Here is an 18597-nt window from a genome sequence, read left to right as displayed (position 1 = left end):
CGTAACAACCAGGCAGTAACAAAAATGGACAACTTCCGCAAGTGGTGGATGAATTATTAACACAAGGGCAATATTGAATTAAAATCAAAATTAAACCAATACACCATTCCTACATTACTGGTACGGATGCATGCATATACTGTATGGATTTAATCCATTTATGTACTTCACAAAGGACCCAAACTGCTTAAGGAATGGAGGTACATCAATTCGTTGTCATCCCTTGCTTCCTGACAGCAAAGTAAAACTAAACCATAACAGAAAATGAGCTAAGTATGTCCAATTTTCTAATCTGCTGCTGAAATAGAAAATTATCTTAAAATACAAATTTTCAGGCACATAATAATATACATACAATAGTGATGGCAGTGACTAAAATTCCCACAGTCCTACAGGACCATGACACTGCTCTCTCAGAGAAATGACTGTTGGTGGTTTAACCCTAGGGTCACCGTACCTCAAGTAAGGAGAGAGATTGAAAAAGAAAGTCCATCATGATAACCGAGCACATGCAGGAATTGAACCCACACTGTTGGAATCACTATGTATCACATACCCACCAACCCAGGGAACAGTTAGCTCAGTTGGCTGGACGGGTGATCCAGTAAAACTATGACAACTTTACCTTTAGTGGTTAAAAGATGCTAGTTGTGAAAATCCTCACGAAGCTTCACCAGGAATGCATATGCCAACTATTGAGGGTAACCTGACCAAGGGAAAAGACATGCCTTCTTTTTAACTTCAAAGAACTGCACAGAAATCACATGATGAAAACAGGCCATTCAAACCAGTCAATTGGTTGTTTATGCTATGCATGATGAGAAATGCTACTCCCATGTGAAGATCCAGCTTTCATTTTGCTTTACCCCTCTCCCCCACACTTTTCTTTTAACCAACATCACCTATTTTTTAATTCTGCACTGTTAAACCACCAACTCTGGTATACATTCAACACACAAAACAATCTTCTATTTCAAAGCCTTGCAGTGTTGTACCCTAAATCTCTTGCACTCAAACTTTAATGTATGTTTCCATTCATTCTGGACAAATACAGACCTGATGCCCAGAATTCTGTTCCTCATTCACAAACATAGAAATGCAGAGTTGACTACTGTAAAGACCACCCTTTTTTTAAAGTTTTCTGTACTTTTAGATGCGGGCTTAAGTTGGAAAAGGTGCACTTTGAAACCAAGGATTGAGGAAGGAATTGCTGCACTTTTCAAAAAAAATTATAGAAATTCATTCTAATTTATGTTTACATCGCTTTGTCAAACAGTCAAGAAAATTATTTGTAGATGGGTCAGACCAAGGCCTTGTACAATGCGAGATTTGCCTGGCAACAAGTTGGTTTGTGGAGTTATGACCAGTTGCGACTGACAAAGGCTATCAGTCAGATAACAACTATTTACTGGCCTCTGGGAAGCTGATCTGGGGCATGAAAGATATTGGCAGAAACCTTCAGACGATTTATCTTTCTGTCCAATAAAATGAAGAAAGCTTGTTTATTTTTCCTCAACAGTTGCTAAAAGTTGTGGCTTTAACTCCAAAGTCTCTTAGTTACTAATTAATGTACCAGTCACCTGGGCCTCCTACAAGAGAAAGGACCTGAAGATGACAGGTCAAGGAGTAAAAGGATATCTCTCAGCAAACCCTGTTCTCTCAGACCATTGAGTTGCTTTCCCAGTGTCTTCCCTCCACTGTTAACAGCAAGGCTTTCTCATCTATCTGTATACGTGTATAGGACCACTTTAGAAAGGGGTTAGAATTTTAACTGGTAGAGTTATATGTCGATGATTCATAGTTACTCACCAGAGGTGGGTGGGTTACTCCTTGGAGGATCGGTGTGGACTTTTTCGGCCAAATGGCCTCTACTGATACTGTAGGGTATCTAATCTAAGTTCATTCTTGTTGTGGTTCTGTTCGCCGAGCTGGGAATTTGTCTTGCAAACGTTTCGTCCCCTGTCTAGGTGACACGGCTTCACAGGAGATTAGATTAGATTACTTACAGTGTGGAAACAGGCCCTTTGGCCCAACAAGTCCACACCACCCCGCCGAAGCGCAACCCACCCATACCCCTAACCTACACTACGGACAATTTAGGACAGCCAATTCACCTAACCTGCACATCTTTGGACTGTGGGAGGAAACCGGAGCACCCGGAGGAAACCCACGCAGACACGGGGAGAACGTGCAAACTCCACACAGTCAATCGCCTGAGGCGGGAATTGAACCCGGGTCTCTGGCGCTGTGAGGCAGCAGTGCTAAACACTGTGCCACCGTGCCACCCACTGAGGCTCCCAAGCACTGAGGATGTCACCTAGACAGGGAACGAAACGTTTGCAAGACAAATTCCCAGCTCGGCGAACAGAACCACAACAATGAGCACCCGAGCTACAAATCTTCTCCCAAACTTTTAAGTTCATTCTTATCGAGAACAGAAACCTGGTCCATGTTTTCTGCTCCACGAGTCTAGCAGGCAGGTAAATTAGGGAATTTTATGCACTTTTAACTTTTGAGATGCCTACAGGAATGGAGGGGCTTAATTTCCAGCACACTACCCCAGTGAGGTTGACATTTACCACAATATGGGATCATTGTTGAAACTGAACTGAATAAATCATGACTATTCCAACCCAATTTTACCCACTCTTGTGGATCCAGGAACCAGCCTTGATTTTAGTCATCTCCCACTCAACTCTGTTACACCACATAGCAAAGTAGCCAAAGAATTCTCCGAATAACCAAATTTGATCAGATAAAGCATAACTTATGCCATATTTATAGAATTTTATATTTGCAAAAGACAAGCCTTGCAATAAAAGTGAGTTTTGAATCTTCTTGTCAGAAACACAGATTAAACCCAGAAGAGATAGCATCCAAACAAATAGAACAATTTAAGCAATTTCTTGGTAAACACTGAAATCACATCAGCTTGGAAACTGTTCTTCAACTGCTTCAGTAATAAATCTTCTAAAGAACATGCAACTTAAAAGTGGCTTCAAATTGGTTCATGCAGAATCACAAGATAAAATTACACAAAGCAATTATAGCTCCTGAAATTTGTTGATTTACAGCGTTCAAATTGTACCACTAGGACCTGAATTACATCATCACAAAAGAACCAGCCCTGTTCAGCAAAACAACATCACCCAACAATCATAAAAATGGTTTAAACAAGAAAAGATCTTCTGCACAGGCTTATATTATTACCAAAATAAAAGTGTGAGTATGACATACTTAAATACCATATTAGCTACACTAAAGAATAGCTTCATTATGTTAACCCCTGGGGTATCTCAACTACAGCACAGGCTTCATCCAAACCTTAAATTACAAAAAGTAATGAATAAAACCAAACAAGAGTGCTCTTGTTTGCAGCAATGCGATGTATGACATCTTGAAAAGCTAGATGACATCTTATCTGTGTTACGTGATTAAATATTTTCAGTCTTTTGATACTTCTGACATTTTAATGGTTTGGTGGGCTGATCCAAAAACGACGGGAACATGATTGAACTGTAAATACCCCTATGTTTCTGTTTAACGTTTTAAATGACAGCAAACTAAAGATTTAGGTGCACATTTTAAATATGTCAAAGACAATTCTCAGTCTTAACAAGAACGGTCCAGTGAAACAGATCTTGGTAAATTAAAGTCTAGAATGCGCATATTGGTCCATTATTAGAATGATGCATGCATTTATTTTTCTTTGACAACAAGTATGTTTTTGGTTGTTGTCATTCATTATTAGAGTTACTACATTGGTGACAAAATGGAACTTGATATTACAAGGTTAAATAAATCAGGCATTTATTGTGAAATAAATAAATGTTTTATAGCGGTATGTATTGTAATTTTATAGTTGTTATCCAAATAGATATCCCAATAGTGAGTCTTGAGAAGATTTGTCGCTCCGGTTGAATGGATGTAGGTTTGCTAGTTGAGCCTGAAGGTTCGTTTTCAGACATGCTTCTAGGAATTCGCGTGTGTGTCTCTGTTTGGCTTGGCCTAGGAGCATGGCATTCCAACCGGAACTCTATCAACAAACACATTGACTCGGATCCCATTTACCACCGCCAGAGAAAAATAACCTGAAATGACATAGCCATAGGAAATGATGTCACCACAGGAATGACATCACCAACCTGAGGAAATGCAAACAGAAAACAGAAAGTGGGCTATACTACCAGTGCTTCATTTGGAGGCTCACTGAAGATATTACCTAGTATGGTGACAAAACATCTGAAAATGAACCTTCCAGCTCAGAGAGTAAACCTACATCCAGATATCCTAATTTTAAATTAGAAACGCAAAAATCTAAAGCCCTGTCTTTTTCATTCCCATGATTATCGTGCTATTTCCAAAATTCAAGAGCCAATCCATCTATATTACAATTCTAGTCTACACAGCACACTTCATTTAAATGGAACTTGCCTTCACTTACTTTTACCATTATCAATGAAATGATTTGATGGAGCAGCATTAAACTTCCTCCATCACTGTAAATTGTGCTGTGCAGTAGATATTGTACATAATATGCCTAATGACATAAAACAGTACATCCTCCAAACCACCAAAGCCGATGTCATTGGAGATCGATCAGCAACTAAGATGTCAGGGACCATTTTTAAATTGTGGAGAACTAGGTGTGATGGGTCAGTTATAAAATCAGTTCTCTTCAAAATCATTTAGAGTTTCTCTTATTGTTCCTCAGCTGTTTTAGAAAGCAAGAGTTAAAAAGCAACTACTCATTTATTCCTCACCGGGTAATGGTTAGTTAATCAGTGTGACATATAAAGTGAAAACATGTGCACCATGAAAAAGTAGCTGTAAGCCTCTGTGATATATAATTTACCTATTTAGATGCTGAATGTCAGTGTCAATCACTCATGCTTACTTTCCCTAGTGCATGGAGGCTTGCATTTTATATCTGCTTGGCAATCATACTTTGTAGAAGCATTCCTGTGGACCATAACTGAACGTTGTTACTTGTAGGAGTTTCCTCATTATTTAAACTCAGGGTACCCTCGTAACATTACAGCAGGAAGACACAGATTGGAGAGAAGTGCATAACCACCCTTTCAATTCATATGCTTCCCACAATTGCGTGAAAGGCAATGAGAAAAATTAATTTTTATCACAACAGTGCCCATAACAAAGAGCCCTTGAAAAGGCATGTATGGTGAGCCAGCTGTCTGTGATTCGTAGGATTAGTTAAAGGTTTAGTGATAGTTAATCAGTTGAAAGCGTAATTTCACAAACTTGTAAAGGAGGAGTTGAGAAATTTCTGTTCTATTTACTGCAAATAACAATATTAAAAATGATTGAATATTGATTATATCTTTCCAAATGTGGATTTGATTTGAAGAAAGCATTTTCCAAACTCTGTAACACCAAAGTGGCATTAGACATTTTCACTTGAAAAATTGAAAACTTCATTAACAGATATATACTGGCACAACATTAAAGCATTACAGTTTTAGTCTTGCTTTTCCCTGAGCGTATAAATATCAATATGAGTAATCTTATTGACAGCATTTGAATGATTCTCATACTCCATTCTATTCCAAACTGCCCTCTGAAATATGAAGTATCAAAGTAGACACGTCAGGAAAATGGATATGGGGATAAGAGGATAACTATTCTGATACATGTGTATCTAGGAATATAGATAGAGACAAAATATTTGCAGAGGTAACAGAAAGGGCCGGACAAAGTTTATTAACACTATTAACATGGATCTCAGAAGATGTTTGACAGACGTCTGACATGAGAAAAGTTATAGTTTAGATCAAAGTGGTGCTGGAAAAGCAGCAGGTCAGGCAGCATCCGAGGAGCAGGAAAATCGACGTTTCGGCAAAAGCCCTTCATCAGGAAAAGCCCTCCATCCTCTATTCCTGATGAAGGGCTTTTGCCCGAAACGTCGATTTTCCTGCTCCTCAGATGCTGCCTGACCTGTTGTGCTTTTCCAGCACCACTCTGATCTAAACTCTGGTTTCCAGCATCTGCAGTCCTCACTTTTGCCTATGAGAAAAGTTTAGTCATGGTAATAGAACGGACAGTACCAAATGGGTGAAAAGTTGGCAGAATATTAGAAAAAAAAAGATTAATCGTTAATGGATATTTTCAGGCTGTGGAAAAGTTTGTAGTGAAGTTAGTGGGGGAGGTATAAGGTCCCTTGATTTTCCTGATATATATTTTGTGGGCAGGGGACAATTCCAAAGTTTGCGTATGATGCTAAATTTGGAAGAATTGTAAACTGAGACAAGGACATTGACATTTGGAAGAATGAGTAGAAAGATGGCAGATGAGGTCCAATGCAGTGAAGTGAAAGGTAATGCAAGTTGGTCAGAAAAGACAAGAGGGGTACAACTTTAAAAAGGAACAGAGGTACGCACATGGGCGTGGGTGTTTGCGCGCACACAGATCATTGAAGGTGGTTTGCAACAGATATTTCTCCCCGATTCCGAAAGGCTCAGGTTTTGCTAGAGCTTCTTGTTGCCATACTGAGTCAAATGCGACCTCAACATCAAAGGCAGTCATCCTCACTTCTATTCAAAAAAATAAAGTTGGCAAAGATGATGCTTTGACAGCATTTAAATACATCATGTAACAGAGAGGCAGTAGTATAATATTTTGCTGCTGTAAAATAACAAACAACTTGGTTTCAATAAACCATTGCACCACTTGTAAAGTGCTTAATTTTTCTGTTAACTGGAGGATTTTCCATGTTAAAATATGCTATATATATATGAAAGCAGTTGTAGAAAATTAAAATTTTACAATGAGTTATTCTGAACTTAATTTGCAGTGTAATGTGATAGCTTTCAACCTGTAACTCAATTAATTTCCATACAATGTACATATTGTGAGAACATTATAGATTAGAAGTCACAGCCCATATCAAAGAGACAATAACCTGCAGCTTCTAATTAGAATACATCTGTTCCAGTGAAACGACTTAAAAACAGCAAATTAATAAAGCCAATCTTGAGCATAAGCTATACTTAACACAATTAAAAATGGTTTCTAAAAAATTAATTGCATAGCATGCTGTCATTTCAATCCTGACCTTGACTTACAGATAGCATTTATGTCCCTGAACTGAATCAACCAATGTCTTCAATGCTGATCCCTAAGGCAGTGACTTTTTCTGTACATTGTAAGGACTACAAATGCTGGAAGTCAGAATCCATAAAATACAGAGCTGTAAAAACACAGGTTATATAGCATCGGAGGAGCAAGAAAGTCAACGTCTCGGGTCTGGACCCTTCATCATTGCTTTAATCAGCTTGTTCAGACATGTTATGACACACCTCTGGAGTAGGTGAGACTTGAACCAGGCGCTCCTGGCTCAGAAGCAGTAACAGTAACACTACACCACAACAGCCCTCTAAACCAGTGATCCTCGTTTAAAGAACAGGTTTGTGGTCACCAGGGAATGAATAAATCATGCTCAGCTTTGATATTTCCCCACGGAAAATCAGCAGCTGATTTTAAGAATGGGAACCGGAGGGTTTCTTCTTTTGCTATCATGAGGAAGCGGTTTCAGGAAAGAACAAAAGGGCCAAAACAAGAAAAACATAGCAAATCAATAATCTTGACCAACTACTCCCCTTCACATGGATCCACAGCAAAAGGCGATATTTACCACAACAAGGAGACATGAGGGTCAACAGGGAGTATTTGTAAAATTCACATATCAAAAGCATTCAGAGACTGGAATTTAAGCAATGGTAGAGTCAAAGTGTTACAGCACAGAAACAGCCTCTCAGCCCAAACTGTCCATGTCAACCACTTTCTAAACTGAAGTAGTCCCATGCGCCTGCATTTGGCCCATAAACCTTTCCTATCCATGTATCTGTCCAAATGTCTTTTAAATGTTGTAACTGTACTCGCCTCTAATGGTGTTCAGGAAGGGGTGCATCAAGCTATGTTATACTGTTCTAGCTTCACAATTTCAAACATCAACACTAGTTGCCACTGGGCAGTATTAATATAGCATCCAAATGAAGACAAACCTCACCACAATGAATTTTAAATCAAACTATCAACTTGCAAAAGCAACATATGCCTCCACAATAAACTTAAATTAGTACTTGTTTTTGGTGGGGTTGAGAGAGATGTTCATGCACGCAGCGGGTTACATTGTGCGAAAAACTTCCAGTTTCTAAAATGTAATTCTCTATCTTTCAGGATTAGAAATTAACATGCTGAGTACAAGTATAAAGTGTGCAAATCCAAATATGGCTGCTGCCCAAAATTCTTTAGCATGCCAGCAGAAAATATGTTGAGGTAGTAGGATTTTCTGGTTTACTGGTGAGAATGGTAAATGACAATTTACTGCATTCTATTTTATGAAACTGGATAGAAAAACATTTCAATGTTGAATTATCATCTTGGTATTATATGTTGCAATATTTTCTCAGAATCAGACAAAATATTTCAATCGACTACAAATAACTGAGTCAACCTTCAGGAAGATTCATCATTATACATTAACTGCGCAAAGGTGACATGATTACAATATCTTATTACTGAAGGGACAAAGAGAGGGGCAAAGAGCTACAAAAATGACCTTCAAGGCCATAACCTGAAATTGGAGTTTAAATGATCATTAAACGTGGCTTAAGTTATACTTGCAGTTCATGACATCGTCTGAACCCCTTGATAAGGCTGCTACTTTGTAATCTTGACATTCATTACTGTCTTTTTTAACATCATCCAGAAAAATCAATCATGAAGTACTACTTGCCTCCAGGCCTGTAGACAACATCGTCCTCTGTTACAAATGAAGTTATATCACCGGTCTCTGCTCTCTCATAACGTGATTTCTTTTTTGGTGTTTTTTTTATTTTTGACTTCTTCCCAGCATCCTCATTAGTAGCACTGTCTTTGTCATTTTCTTCATCTTCAGTGTGGTCACTTTCTGCATAATTCTTAGCACCTCCTTCCAAAGTACAGCTGCGACGTGGCCTGGAATGCTCATTCTCTCGTTTATCCCTTCTCTCTCTCTCCTTGTCCCGATCACGATCTTTCTCTTTATCTGCTGTCATGATTCGCCACGTTCCTTCCTCTGTCCTCTCACGGCTTGGCCTCCGTGAAAGGTAGACAGTAAGCCTGGGCTTCAGTCTTCTGAATTTATTGCTCAATTCCAGGAAAAATCCAGCCACTCCAACAACCCCAAAATGTTACCAACGGCTGGGGAAAAAAACAAAGAGAAGCAGATTACAAAATTATGTTCACAAAACAGTACATTCCAAATATGTGCCTATCCATTAAGCTGAAAGGTAGCAGGAAAGAAGAACAATGAAGCAACAGGAAAAGAAGTGCTATCCATCACAATGACATAAAGCTTGCCAGTTCAAACTCAGCATTTTCACCCTAGCCCAAGTATAATCAAGGTGGAAATCATCCAGGTTTGAACTAGCTGAACCCAAGAGACAATTTATTTTTCTCTTCTTGTATAATGATAACTACATCACCTCCATTCAGCTTCATCTGTGACAAAGATGAAGAACTCTGCCAAATAAAAGGACCTAGAGTCATAGAAATGTACAGCATGGAAACAGACCCTTCGGTCCAACCCGTCCATGCCGACCAGATATTCCAACCCAATCTAGTCCCACCTGCCAGCACCCAGCCCGTTTCTCTCCAAACCCTTCCTATTCATATACCCACCCAAATGCCTTTAAATGTTACAATTTACCAGTTTCCACCACTTCCTCTGGCAGCTCATTCCATACACGTACCATCCTCTGCGTGAAAAAGTGGCCTCTTAGATCTCTTTTATATCTTTCCCCTCTCACCCTAAATCTATGCCCTCTAGTTCTGGACTCCCCCACCCCAGGGAAAATACTTTGTCTATTTAGCCTATCCATGCCCCTCATAATTTTGTAAACCCCTAAGGTCACCCCTCAGCCTCCAACGCTCCAGGGAAAACAGCCCCAGCCAGTTCAGCCTCTCCCTACAGCTCAAATCCTCCAACCCTGGCAACATTCTTGTAAATCTTTTCTGAACCCTTTCAAGTGTCACAACATATTTCCGATAAGGAGGAGACCAGAATTGCAAGCAATATTCCAACAGTGGCCTAACCAATGCCCCGTACAGCTGCAACATGACCTCCCAACTCCTGTACTCAAAGCTCTGACCAATAAAGGAAAGCATACCAAACGCCTTCTTCACTATCCTATCTACCTGCGATTCTACATTTCCTTCTGGAATTCCTTTGCAAAATGTGCTTACTTAACAATCCAACACTTCATTTCTACAGTAATTTAACTTCACCTGATACTTATCATAGATTGATTAGCAAGACAATCGAAAGGTTATTGGAAGATGACAGAAGAATGCGTTTGAGAAACGTATCAGTCATAACTAAATGAAAGAGCAGACTCAATGGATTTAATGGCTTAATTCTGGTCCTAAATCTTATTATCAGAAATGATCAAAAAAGCATAAAAAATACACCTTTGCGAAATTCTACCTACCTAGACATGATCTTGTCATTTTGTTCCCACTGTCATTCAATAGATGTGGAGGAAATAATTATCCTAAACTCAATGTTTAAATAAAGCTCAGATTTTACTACAGATTAGCAGTGTTATGTTGTCACTTGTAGTCAGTTTGACAGCAACCTCAACTGACTTGGTAAGCCATTGATTCATGCCTAATTCCAATGCTGAAACATGTGAATCAAGCTAAAAGTTTGAAGGCACATTGCATTGTCAAAGTTACCATACTTCAGAGGACACATTTAAACAAGAGTTGAAAAGTGTGGTGCTGGAAAAGCACAGCAAGTCAGGCAGCATCCAAGGAGCAGGAGAGTAGACATTGATGAAGGGCTTATGCCCGAAACATCAACTGTCCTACTCCTCAGATGCTGCCAGACCTGCTGCGCTTTTCCAGTGCCACACTTTTCAACTCTGATCGCCAGCATTTGCAGTACTCACTTTCTCCCACACATTTAAACAAGAGCCTGGCTACCTCAGATGTACATTAAAGACATGATGGATATATGCAAAAAGGATGGAGTTCTACCTTGGTCATCTTTCTTCCCTCAAATTAACACTACCAAAACTAGATTAACACTTAGGAGTATTGATATGTAGAGGGACCTGGGTGTGCAGGTCCACAGACGACTGAAGGCGGCAGCGCAGGTAGATAAGGTAGTAAAACAAGGCTTATGGTATGCTTGCCTTCACTGGAAGGGGCATGGAGTACAAGGATAAACTAGTTATGCTGCAACTTCATAGAACTTTACTGAGGCCACACTTGGAATATTGCACACAGTTCTGGTCACCACACAACCAGAAGGGTGTGGATGCTTTGGAGAGGGCACAGAAAAGGTTTACCAAGATGTATTCTGGAATGGGGGATATTAGCCACGAAGAAAGTTTGGATAGGCTGGGCTTGTTTTCACTGGAATGCAGGAGGTTGAGGGGTGACGAAGAGAAGTTTATAAGATTGCGAATGGCATGGTGTGTGGGGAAAGTATGGGGTTTTTCCCCAGGGTGGAGGAGTCAACTACTAGGGGACACAGGTTTAAGGTGCAAGACAAGGGTAGTTTAGAAGAGATGTGACTGGCAGGTTTTTCACAGAGGGTGGTGCCTGGAACATGTTGCCAGAGGTTAGGGGTGGAAGCAGACATAAAAGTGGCATTCAAGATGCACCTGACGAATACATGAATAGGAAGGGAATAGAGGGATATGGATCCTGTAAGTGAAGACAGTTTAAGCATAGCGTTACAGAGAAGCACAGCATGGAAACAGGTCCTTCTGTCCAACTTGGTCATGCCAACCAGATAACCTATACTAATTTCTTTTCTGTGGGGTGGAGCGAATCCAGAACTAGAGGGCATAGCTTTAAGGTGAGAGGGGAAAGGTGTAAAAGGGAGCTAAGGGGCAACTTTTTCATGCAGAGGGTAGAGTGTGTATGGAATGAGCGGCCAGAGGCTGGTACAATTACAAAATTTAAAAGGCATCTGGATGGGTATACAAATAGGAAGGGTTTAGACAGATATGAGCCAAATGCTGGCAAATGGGACTACGATTAGATTAAGACATCTGGTCAGCATGGATGAGTTGGAGCGAAGGGTCTGTTTCTGTGCTGCATATCTGTATGACTCTATTCCCAGCCTGCATTTCCTCCTCCCACCCAAGCTCATGTCCCACAAACGTTGGATTTAAAACAGTGTCCAAAAAACGGAGAATGTTGACCAAGGGGATGATATTACGGTGTACCTGGAACTTTGAAAGGCATTCATTCATGCACACGAACAAATGTCAGCCACTCAGCCCACCAAACCTGTTTAGCCATTCATGGCTGATTTGACTTTAACCTCAGCTCTACCTTTCTGTGGCTCCCCTGATTGCCCAGAGTTTATCTGCCTTCAAGATATTCAAAGATTCTGCATCCACTGCCTATTGAGGAAGGGAATTCCAAAGACTCAACCATCTGGAGAGGGTAAGTGTTTCCTCATCTGTTTCAAATGGGCACCCTCTTATTATTAAACAATGACCTCCTAGCTTCTCCCACAAGAAGCAGCATCCTTTCCACACGGTCATGTACCCTCAGGATCCCATACCTTTCAGTTCTGTCTTCTCCGATGCTTCTAAACTCCACAGTACACAATCCTAGCCTGTTTGTGCTTTCCTCAGGAGGCAGTCTGTTCATTCCAGTCTACTCTACCTTCTCTGAACTGCTTCCGTAAGGACACTGTCCAATTCTGTACACATTACTCCAGAGAAATACATGAACAGGAAAGGTTTGGAGGGATATGGGCAAGGAGCAGGCGGGTGGGACTGGGTTAATTTAGGATTATATTCGGTATAGACTGGCTGGACTGAAGAATCTGTTTGTGCTATATGACTGTACATATGTATACATTGATTCCACACGTGAACCACCTGTGTAAAAAAATTGCCTCATATCCTTTTTTAAAATCTCTCTTAAAAATGTGCTCCCTCGTCTTGAAATCCCCCATTCTAGGGAAAGGGCAACTCCCATTAACCCTGTCTAAACCTCTCAGAAGTTTATAAACTTGTCAGGTCACCTCTCAACCTCCCATATTCCAGTGAATAAAGACCCAGTCTACTCAGCCTTTCTTTATAACTCAAACCTTCCATAACTGGCAGCATCCTGGTAAACCTCTTCTGAACTCTCTCCAGCTTAATTAAATCCTTCCTATAACTGGGTGACTAGAACTGGACACAGTCTTCCAGAAAAGGCCTTACCAATGTCCTGTACAATCCCAACATGATGTCCCAACTCCTATACTCAGAAGACTGAGTAATGAAGGTTAGTTTAGTGCACATTTAATTGGATAACAGTCACCTCATTTCTGAAGTAACTCTTAAAATGTAACTATTTTCTGACTTTACTAAGAGATGCAATAAAGGTAGTACATAGATGAACGTTCCTTATTTCTGTGCTGAGGATTCTATCCTTAAACTTCCAATGAAGGAACCATCTGGAAGACTGCTATCTCATGACTAAAATAGTAGGCCCATTTTTCCCAGGTTGAACACAAGAGTATTCTGATTTGTGCAAGCCTGTGTTAAATGATCTCTGATCCTAGGCACCCCTCAGTTATAGCATCACTCTATCCGTCTTTTGAAAACAGTCAATGAACATTGCCTGAACTGGTCGTAATGAAGACCCTCTGGAGCTAAATCAATTAGTGGAATCTAAAGAAATCAAGGGGTTTTTTTCTCAAATGCAGAGGTTCAATGGCAGTAATATTTTTATCGAAGAATTAATGCAGTGGCCTGGTTTGCATCCTTCCAATTCTACCTCCACTCATGATTCCTGTTGGGATGAAGTTCTAGAGATAATGGAACCTGTTATTAAACAGCCTTAACAACAAAGTCAATAGGCTATTCAACAACTGAGGTCATTAAAAATGGTTCTGCTTTTACTTATTCACAAACATACTAATTATTCACTATTACTCAATACTACATTATAATAAAATTCACAAATTCACTAACTATTCAAATTTACACAGTTAAACAAGCATTGGCAGAATTCACTGGAATTTTCTGCTTTGAGGCTGATTGTTTAAGCTACTTAGCTCAATTTCAAAAATACTTAAAACTCGGCTAAAGTACAAGCCGAGAAGATTTCAGCAGCCTTTATCACATTTCTACACAATCCCTGTTTATGTCAGTAAATCTGTTTTTCCATATCCTGTAAAATTCTGCATAATTGCAAACATGTTACTGAGAGCTTTTCTATAAATCTATCTTATACACTTTCATCCAGCCTTTTGAAAAGAATTTGGTCACAGATTCAGCATTTGCAGCAAATCCAATACTCCAACCATTGAGACCTGAACAGAATAGGCAAATAAAACAAGGATGAACATAAAATGTACTCAAGTTAAAGATACATGGAGACGCCTAAAGACATCAACCTTGGCATTTTCTTTAAAGCTCCTGGAGGCATAATACCAGGTACAGACATTACTATCACTGTATCTCAGTAATTTGCAAAACAATCTTCTTACTATGATGCAATTTTGAGCATGAACAAAAAAACAGCATTCAAATATAACTCTGATTCTGGGATGTGACTAATGTGCAGTGCAACATTGTGCTCTCAATCACATTTTGAGATAAATCCAATCTCTGCATGCAAAGTTTGGAAACTTTGATTTTAGCGCTGTAAATAGGAACTCTTGACACCGAAACTAAACTATTATAAAAGTTACCAACTACACAGAGTTCAACAAAGTGTTCACGAGTTTGAGAGAATCTTTCAGCAATATAATTTTTCCTTTTAACAACAACTTGTATTAATGTAGTGTCTTTAATGTACTAAGAAATCCCAAGGTGCTTCCACAAGTTAAACAAAATTTCCTCTCTAACAGAATTTATCAGGAAACCAGCGCAACCAATCAAAAACTTTCACAACTGGTGGAATCAGGTGGAACCAAAGGAAACTTTCTTAAATCACCATCACCTCTCTAATCAAGTTTATCCTCAAAAAAGAATGCCAAAAGCAAACAGTAATCAAGACAGAGACAGTATAATGCTCCAGTTTTTGAAACATCAAGCCTTACAAAATGCGAACAATGTAATTATTGAACAATGTAAATGACAGAACATAAGCTCCAATTCAGGGGGAAAAAGAAAGGTTCAGCCAGAGGAGTTTAAGATTCCAACCTCATAAGCAAATGTGAGGACAAACTGCAAGGTGGATCAATTAAAATTTCAGTGATGTCCAGTTCTCAGCAATGCATACTCATTTGAATCACATTTCAATGCCTGTGCCAAGCAGTGTTTACAGAAGTCTGATCTTTTCATTAATTTTAATGATCCACAAGAGTAAGAAGAATTTCCAGTGAATATTACTACCCAGCAACCTAATCTCTATTCCAGAAAATAACAAAGTAGCTAGCTCTGTCACTGACTCTGAACCAGACTGATTTTATCCGTATCTCTCACCATCATGGTAGGTCTTCCAAAAATAATCATCCTTATTTAAGGCAGTGTTACATACAAGTATTTTGTCATATGCTTGTCTGGAAAACTAAATTTTAAGGCCAGTTAAGTGAATGGATTTATGTAGAATTCAATAAGCTATTTCAGCAAGAGAAAGTACAACTGGTAAACGAGGCCTAGTGCAAGTTTAAAAATGATCAGCATAAATGGAGACCACCTCAGAAGAATTTTCAAAGTTTTACTTCTTAGTTACTCTCTTTTTCTGAAGAGCTACTGCTCCAGCAGATCACACCTTATAGACAAATCCGTGATGTCACATACCAACTATTGTTACATACTGAATGGCATATTCCTTCCACTGTTGTTGGGTGATGAGTACTCGAGTGCATTAATGAACTATATTTTAACTGGTGCTTTTGAGAGAAGAAAAATTGAATTTATATCAGTAAAAGTTGGAACTCTCGCTCCCTGTCTGTTTCTCTCATCGTCTCTGCAAAAAAAAGAAGCACCTGAATGAAAAGCAAATTGAAGAAATGTTCACAGAACTCAGATCTACGGTTTATGCTGAGGATTCAATTCCACTATTAAATTCTTCCTTCTTTCACTCAAACAATGCTTGGGAATGGATTCCTTAAATTTTCTAACCAACTAACTTTTTTCATGGAATTGGAGTGACAAAACTAAAGTATATCTGAAATTGACTGTGAGGGGTTTAAAAAGAGGGGAAACAAATCCCTCTCCTCACCTGGTCATAACACTGTTTCAGCTTCAAAAGGCAGTTGAAAATACTCAGCACTGAAGAAATTAGTAGATTAAATGGTTTACTGGAGCTTTGAACAATACCCTTAAAATAGCTTCTAAAATTTGAAACATTGGAATGTAAACTTCAAATGGCATACTAACAACCAGGAATCCAAACAGTTTGGCAATCTTTACAATTATTTTAGGATCAAAGGCAATAATATGGATCCAGACAAAGGCACTCTTGCTCCATCATTCAATTGTTTTTAATATATTGTCAGATGCTAAGCTGGAAACCTCAGTTTGGCAGGAAAAATATTACCTTTGATCTGGCCTGAAGGCTCTTATATGTATCCAGAGCATGGTTTGATGATACGGCACAATAACATGGCAATGTCCAGGAGATTGCCCGACATGCAATTATATTGCAATGTTAGCGTGCACCTCTTAATTCAAAGTTACTGATATTTTAGATTGTTTTCTGCACTAAATCACAACATTACCATGTTACTTACATTGCTAAATGGCTAATGCATTTTTTAAACTGCCAATTAGACTAATTATTTTAAAAGATGTGCAACCTGACTGTAAATATAATGAAATATATTTCACGAACTGCTGAACAAGCTTACTGTAACTGGTTTTACTTATTGGCTGCAAACCACTTTGGGATGCCCTGAGGATGCGACAAAGTGCCATACAAAATCAATTATTTTTGTTTTTTTAACTCAATATCCTAAAAATGTCTTTTACAAAATCCTCTGGGTATGTTCACAAAGCTTATTTTTTAATCTGTGTTCCATTTTGTAGAGAGATGGACCTGAGCAAAACAGAACAAGAACAATCTGTTGAGATTAAAGCAATGCCAAAAATGTTATTTAACCAAGCGATGAGGATTAAGCAGTGTTCAGTCATTTTCTTCAACAGGGTCCTCTGGAAATGGCAGTTGCAAGATGGTGAAATGTGTTATTGATAACGCAAACCCTGATGGCACTCGTTGAATGAAAGGTTGATTCTTTTGACTGGAGAGCTGTAGGATAATTGCAATGGGTATCAAAAATAACAGAACTGCAGCACAACCAAACAACTTGAAAGGTCTTAGGAAAGGTTTCTCATGCCAAGATAATTTTGACTGCAAGATAAACATGCTGAAGTACATTCTGACCCTTGCAAAAGAAGAAATGCTAAATTAAACCCAATATGTATCCTTCCAGTTCAGACACAATAGTGGTTGGTGCTAGAACTATTCACCAATAGCAATGGTACAGAATTGTTCTATGGATCAACGGCCTTCAAAGATTTTGTCAACATTTTACCAATAAATTACCAAATCTTGGCAACTCTAGTAGTTGCATTAGTCCACAGACATATTGACTGGTTCCAGATTGTGCCTGATAGAAATATAGGCATAACGTTCAGTTGCTTCTAGTGAAAATATTAATCAAGAGGCAAAATTGAAGGATTGACTACATGCATCAACTTTTCTCTGACTCATGTGGCCTTATTTATAAAAGGATGTTAATAAAAGAAAAATCAGCATTTTTCAAAATCAAAACATTAGCACCAGCTAAAAAAGTGCTTAAATGGAATCAAACTGTTCTAACAAAACTTCAGAGCTTTTCCGAAAAACATTTCTAGGGCAATGTCAGGAAAAAGCTTCTGCAGCAAAGTTGAAATTGCAAGCCTTTTCAATACATTGACGGTTGAGAAAAGAATTAGAGGAGAAAAATTGTGAGAAAGTATTTCATGTGTTACTTGGAAAAGGCTCTAGTCTGATTGTTCCAATAGGTAGCACTGCAGGGAATTAGTGGCTCACAGCACTTTGCAAGTTAGAAGCCCGTTTGCTGCAATACAATTTTGAACACATATCAAAATGTTCGAATTTATTTAAATCTCTTAGAACCTTAGTACCATACTTGTGAAATTGTTAGATCCAAAATTGCTACAAATCTATAGTTTAGAGTTGTTTGCATGCTTGAAATATCAGAAAAGTGGCATACAATGTAGCTTTTTTTATAGAAGTTTCTTACTGGTTGTAGAACATCTAACATACATGATGCTGCTGGTTTTAAAAGTGTATGAACACTTAAATAATGTTTGCCGGCAAAACTAAACAAAACCTAAATTTCAGTAACTTTTGATATTAGCATACCCAACCAAATGAATATTCAAACAACAAAAAGGATCATTGGACCCGAAATTTTAACTCTGCCTTTTCTCCACAGATACTGTCAGACCTGCTGAGTTTCTTCAGCAATTTCTGTTTTTTTCTTTAACATATATTTAGCAAGCTTTTTAAAGAAAAATGTGTATGGAGAGACAAAGCTGAAATCAAATTGGAACAGACACAAATTAAATACTTAGAAAATAGATAAATTGGATAAAAATGTTCTACTGAGCAGGCAAAAAA

At 38.7% G+C, this 18597-nt stretch overlaps 1 protein-coding gene across 11 annotated transcripts in view; it reads right to left on the bottom strand.

Moving 5' to 3' along the window:
* Positions 1-18597, bottom strand: part of rerea (arginine-glutamic acid dipeptide (RE) repeats a) — a 566413-nt gene that overhangs the window by 412673 nt on the left and 135143 nt on the right. For 9 of the 11 annotated variants that reach the window (XR_011962674.1, XM_072586150.1, XM_072586154.1 and 6 more), the window contains exon 2: positions 8756-9201. The exons of the other annotated variants lie outside the window; for them this stretch is intronic. Coding sequence is in view for 8 of the 9 variants with exons in the window: in XM_072586150.1 (XP_072442251.1) it covers positions 8756-9056 (301 nt within the window). In the remaining variant the exon portion in view is untranslated. The remainder of the gene's footprint in view (positions 1-8755; positions 9202-18597) is intronic. 11 annotated transcript variants of the gene reach the window in all.

The sequence above is a fragment of the Chiloscyllium punctatum genome, chromosome 16 (genome assembly GCF_047496795.1).
Source record: "Chiloscyllium punctatum isolate Juve2018m chromosome 16, sChiPun1.3, whole genome shotgun sequence".
Classification (NCBI taxonomy): domain Eukaryota; kingdom Metazoa; phylum Chordata; class Chondrichthyes; order Orectolobiformes; family Hemiscylliidae; genus Chiloscyllium; species Chiloscyllium punctatum.
The sequence above is the reverse complement of the archived record's forward strand: the minus strand, read 5'-3'. Positions and strand labels throughout refer to the sequence as shown.